This window comes from Austrofundulus limnaeus, unplaced genomic scaffold (genome assembly GCF_001266775.1).
Source record: "Austrofundulus limnaeus strain Quisiro unplaced genomic scaffold, Austrofundulus_limnaeus-1.0 Scaffold467, whole genome shotgun sequence".
Lineage (NCBI taxonomy): Eukaryota > Metazoa > Chordata > Actinopteri > Cyprinodontiformes > Rivulidae > Austrofundulus > Austrofundulus limnaeus.
In genome coordinates, this window is record NW_013952869.1 from 352,023 (window position 1) to 356,593 (window position 4,571).

Below are 4,571 nucleotides of genomic sequence, written 5' to 3' on the forward strand. Positions count from 1 at the left end.
GCTCCACATCTGTCTGTCTGCAGCTCCACATCTGTCTGTCTGCAGCTCCACATCTGTCTGTCTGTCTGCAGCTCCACATCTGTCTGTCTGCAGCTCCACATCTGTCTGTCTGCAGCTCCACATCTGTCTGTCTGCAGCTCCACCTCACCTTTTATCGTCCAGGCTTTGGAGCCGGGCTGCTTGCAGGGCGTCCTCATTTTGCCTGAGATGCGTTTTACACCAAACAGAGAAGTCATTGAACGTCTCACAGTCAAGTCTGGATCTTCTCTCTGCAGGTAGAAGATCCTCTAAACGTTCTCAGCTGGTCAGAAATCAGAGATGATCTGAAACAAAGAGCTCAGAGGAGATAGTAGGATCCGATGTTAAACATGAAGCTGATAATCTGTGTTTCTGTGTGGACTGTTGGTTTAATCTGACACTAAAGAATGTTTCTGTGTTTACTGAGGTGTAATAAATGTGATCATGAACAACAAACTCTGACTCATCACTTCCACATCGCTCAGTTTACAACAGAAAGCTGCTGAAACCAGACTCGCCTGTTTCAGGTATTCGAATTTGGTTTTATAGAGAAGCACACGGCAGAGCCATTTAATTTCAAATGATCTGTGTTTCTGCTAAAAACTGGATCTGCAGGATCAGTTTCTCAGGTATCACAACTATGTTTAAATAAAAATAAAGCTTTAGTGCAAATTTTAAACCAAACAGTTAAATAATGGTTTAAATTAATAATTTATGAGAACAGATGGTCTCTTTAAGTTTTTTGAAATAGTGTTAGAATAAACAACTAATTCTCATGAAGGTAATAAATCTACAGATATAATAGTTAAGACCTAAATAATCAACTATAAAACAAGAACACTAAGTATAACAAAACAATTCAGTGCACACAGTGAATAAACAGAATAATAAAACAAAAATACATCTGAAATATACTTATATACACATATAGGCGGAATTAAATAAAAAAATGTTATGATTTTACTGTCGACGGGTTGTTCTGTTAACTTGTTAAAATGTTCTTTATTTTTTTTACTATAATATCATTTAGTTTTTTATTCTCTCCGTGTTGCAGAGAATATGATTCTCCTCATCGCTACCTTTTATTTTTATTTTTAATAAATGTCACTACGCTTCCCTCCGCTGACAGCTGCAGCGTGTCTGTGGTTTCCGAGCGGTCCGTGAACGCAGCTCGGCGCTCCACTTCCGGTCTGCAGGAACTTTTCCGTCTTGAAGAAACACGGAGTTCCGCCCCGAACCAGAAGCTGTAAGTGTTTGTTTGTTTGTGAGTTGTTTACAGACAGAGACGCTGTTTGCTTGTTGTTTGTTTATTTATCGGAGCTGTTTACGGACAGATTTCCGGCAGCAGTTCGCGGTGTCTTTTTGTCGGTCACCTCCGAATCAWCTGTCAGATAATCTGTTTCCGGTTGAATCACAGCTGTGTTTCACTGAACAGGTGTTCCGTGTTTACATGTCGCTCATCTCCTGCTTAGATTCTGTTTCTGCGTTGCATCAAAACACACCTGACGTAAGCGACGGCGTCACTCTCTGGCAGTTAACCGCCAAAATTAAAGTATTTTGTTGCTGTACTTCCGGGTCGGGCATGACGAGATCTCTGCAGAAGATCAGAATTAATCTGATGATCCACCTGAAGTTTAGACCTCCTGACGTCAGGTAAATACTCTCCCTCAGACTGAAACCTGGATAAACTCTCTGCCCAGGTGTGTGAAACACCTGAAGCATCTTAAAGTCACACTTCAGGTTTTAAAAGTGTCAATATCTTACCTGCAGCAGTCTGAGCATGCTCAGTTTAAACAGGAGACAGGATGAGTTTTACAAACAAACAGAACTAGCTAAAAGATAAAAAGAACAAAATGTTAGCTAAAAGCAGAATGTAACAAAGTAAATAAAATAAATTAAAATGAAATAAATAAAAGTATCACTGGCTAAATGATAAAGTGGCAGAATGCTAGTTAAAGTTCATGCAAAAAGCTAGATGATGGCTAAACATAGTAAAACATTAACTACATGTAGCAAAAAGCTAACTAAAGTAGCAAAAGGATAGCTGGGTAAAGGTAGCAAGGGGTTAGCTAAGTGTATCAAAATGCTAACTATAAAATAAAAGTGGCAAAAGACTAACTTAAAGCTAAAAATAACTAAAGGTTTGATAAAAGTATCAGAACATAGCTAAATGTATCACAAGGACATGGCTAAGTGGTTAAAGGTAGCAAAAGGCTAGCTGACAATTTTAAAAGATTAGCTTAAAGCTATAATTTAAAGTGATCTAAAATTATAAGAACAGCAGCTAAAAGTATCACAAGCATAAGGCTTTAAGGCTTCGTGGCTAAAGGTATTAAAAGACTTGCTAATACCTAAATGTGAGAAAATTGTATCTAAAGCTAAATGTGGTGTAAGGTTTACTAAAAAAAGAACGAACACTAGCAAAATGTAGCAAAAGCATAGCTAAAAGTAGCAGATGATTTCTAAAAACTAAAAGTAGCCAAAGGCTTGGTACAAGCTAATGTGGGAAAATTGTAGCCAAAAGTATTAAGGGACTGGCTTGAATCTAAAAGTAGTCAAAAGCTACTAGAAAAGCACAAAACATTAGCGAAATATAGCAAAAGCATAGCTGAATGTTAAAGTGGGAAAACTGTAGCTAAAAGTAGCATAGCTGTGTTTAAAAAGCTAAAAGTAGCAGAATGATTGCCAGAAAGTAAAAGTAAAGAAAGGCTAATTAAGAGCTACAAAAGTCTAGCTAAGGGTAGTAAACAGCAGCTAAAATCTTAAAGTAGCACAAGAAGATAAAACAAAACCTGTAGCTAAAGCAAGTTTCAAAGAGATTAATGTTTCAGAAGAACTGTAGAGATTTAATTGTAATTTTATTGTGAATATTTTTAAATAAAATTAACTTTCACACAATAATAATTCTGKCTTTTGATCAGTTGATCAAAAGCCTGCAGGATAATCCTGATCTTTTTCCGCTTCGTTTGACTAAAAACATTGTTTTCCAAACATGATGTGAAATATGTGACGATTCATACAGACTGTGTGCAGCAGTGATTAGACAACACAGGGTTAAATGAATGGTTTGTTTGGTCTGCAGCTGCATGTGGACCTAAAGAAGCAGAAAGAAAAGCTGAACTCAGCCTGACAGAAACATCTGAGCACGCTCAGAGTCTCAGAGAAAACAGAAAATCTGCAGAGCTGGAGGCAACACGAGCAGAAAGAATGCTGCGGTGGGCAGAGTGAGTCATCCAGGAAAACACAGCTCCACGTTCGTCTCCCTCCAAGAGGAAGAAGAAGAAGCGTTAGGCCCCGCCCCTCTCCGTGTCTCTGCAGTTTAACTTTTCAGTTTAACTGCGTCTCCAGAGGGAACACAGAGTTCCTGCTACCCTCTAAGGTCGCACATGGAATTCAGAGCATTTTTTCATTACTTTGATTTTTGTTTTTTATTGATCCGTGAACAAAAAGAGGAACGCAGCGTTTTCACTTCGAAGGTTTTCATGTTTTTACTCGTTTAATGACAGCAGAGCCCTGAGAGACCCACGACTCTCTGATCACAGTAACCTCTGAGCCTCTGTCCTCACTCCGCTGCAGGTTCTGGCCCCGCCATGACTCAGCAGGAGTTCTCAGACAGCGTGGAGGCGGCCCGCGCCTGGATGGAGGATGTGGAGAAGAGGCTGAACGCCATCGACAACACCCAGGGGCCCCGCGACGCCCTGGAGGCCCGACTGAGGGAGACCGAGGTGAGGCGGGTCTCTGATCCGGGCTGCTGCTGGAGCCCGGTTCTGGCAGAGTCACCGGAGCAACTGTTGATGTCAAATTCAAAAAGTTTGTTTACGTTTTCATACAGTTTTTAGACCTGTGTATTTATAGAAAGGCCACGCCCTCAGCAGATGTAAACACTTTAATAAGAAACCCAGATGTTGTGCTCCTGCAGACGAGCTGCAGCTGTGAGCAGTCGCCTCCTGCTCCTGCAGCTGAGGAGAACATTACCTCTGCTACAGACCTCTCCCTCCTCAGACTTGCAGTTTGTCAGGCTGTTCGCTGAAAACCAGAGCGATCGGTTTGTTTTGGTTTCCTTCTGCAGACGTCCCTGAGGTAAACCCAGAACAAGTGTTCATGCAGCGATGTTAAGAGTTCCTGAAATCACTGCCGTGACTTCCTGCAGAGAGCTGTCAGAGGAGGAAGCTGCGCTCTTCTTCCTCACAACAAATTCACACTGAGATTAAACCACCCAGTCAGTCTGAAGCGTCACACTGAATCAGTTCAGTCRGAACCTGGACTGGAAAATAACAGGAATAAAAGACAAATTATTCTGAAAACAKCAAGAATTAGATTAAACCAATCATCTTTGATTAAAATTTTGATTAAAATTTGAAGTAGATGTAGTAGGGATACAAGTTTTATCTCACACAAATATCAAATCTGACAGTAGATTTAATAAGAACATTAAAAAACACCAAAATCATGTGATTATCTCAAGTATGAAGGAAGTTCTGGATGTTTGTTTCGCTGTAATTAGATCATGATTTCATCACTGAACCAATCAGGCCTTTGTGACCGTTTAACCC

At 40.2% G+C, this 4,571-nt stretch overlaps 1 protein-coding gene across 1 annotated transcript in view; it reads left to right on the forward strand.

Annotated features, from left to right (window-relative positions):
- Positions 1-1,214: 1,214 nt before the first annotated feature.
- Positions 1,215-4,571, forward strand: part of LOC106529803 (nesprin-3) — a gene marked incomplete at both ends in the record, with an annotated part of 15,066 nt that continues 11,709 nt past the window's right edge. Inside the window, 2 exon segments of the mRNA XM_014025312.1 lie at positions 1,215-1,264; positions 3,595-3,743. Coding sequence (XP_013880766.1) covers positions 1,215-1,264; positions 3,595-3,743 — 199 coding nt within the window.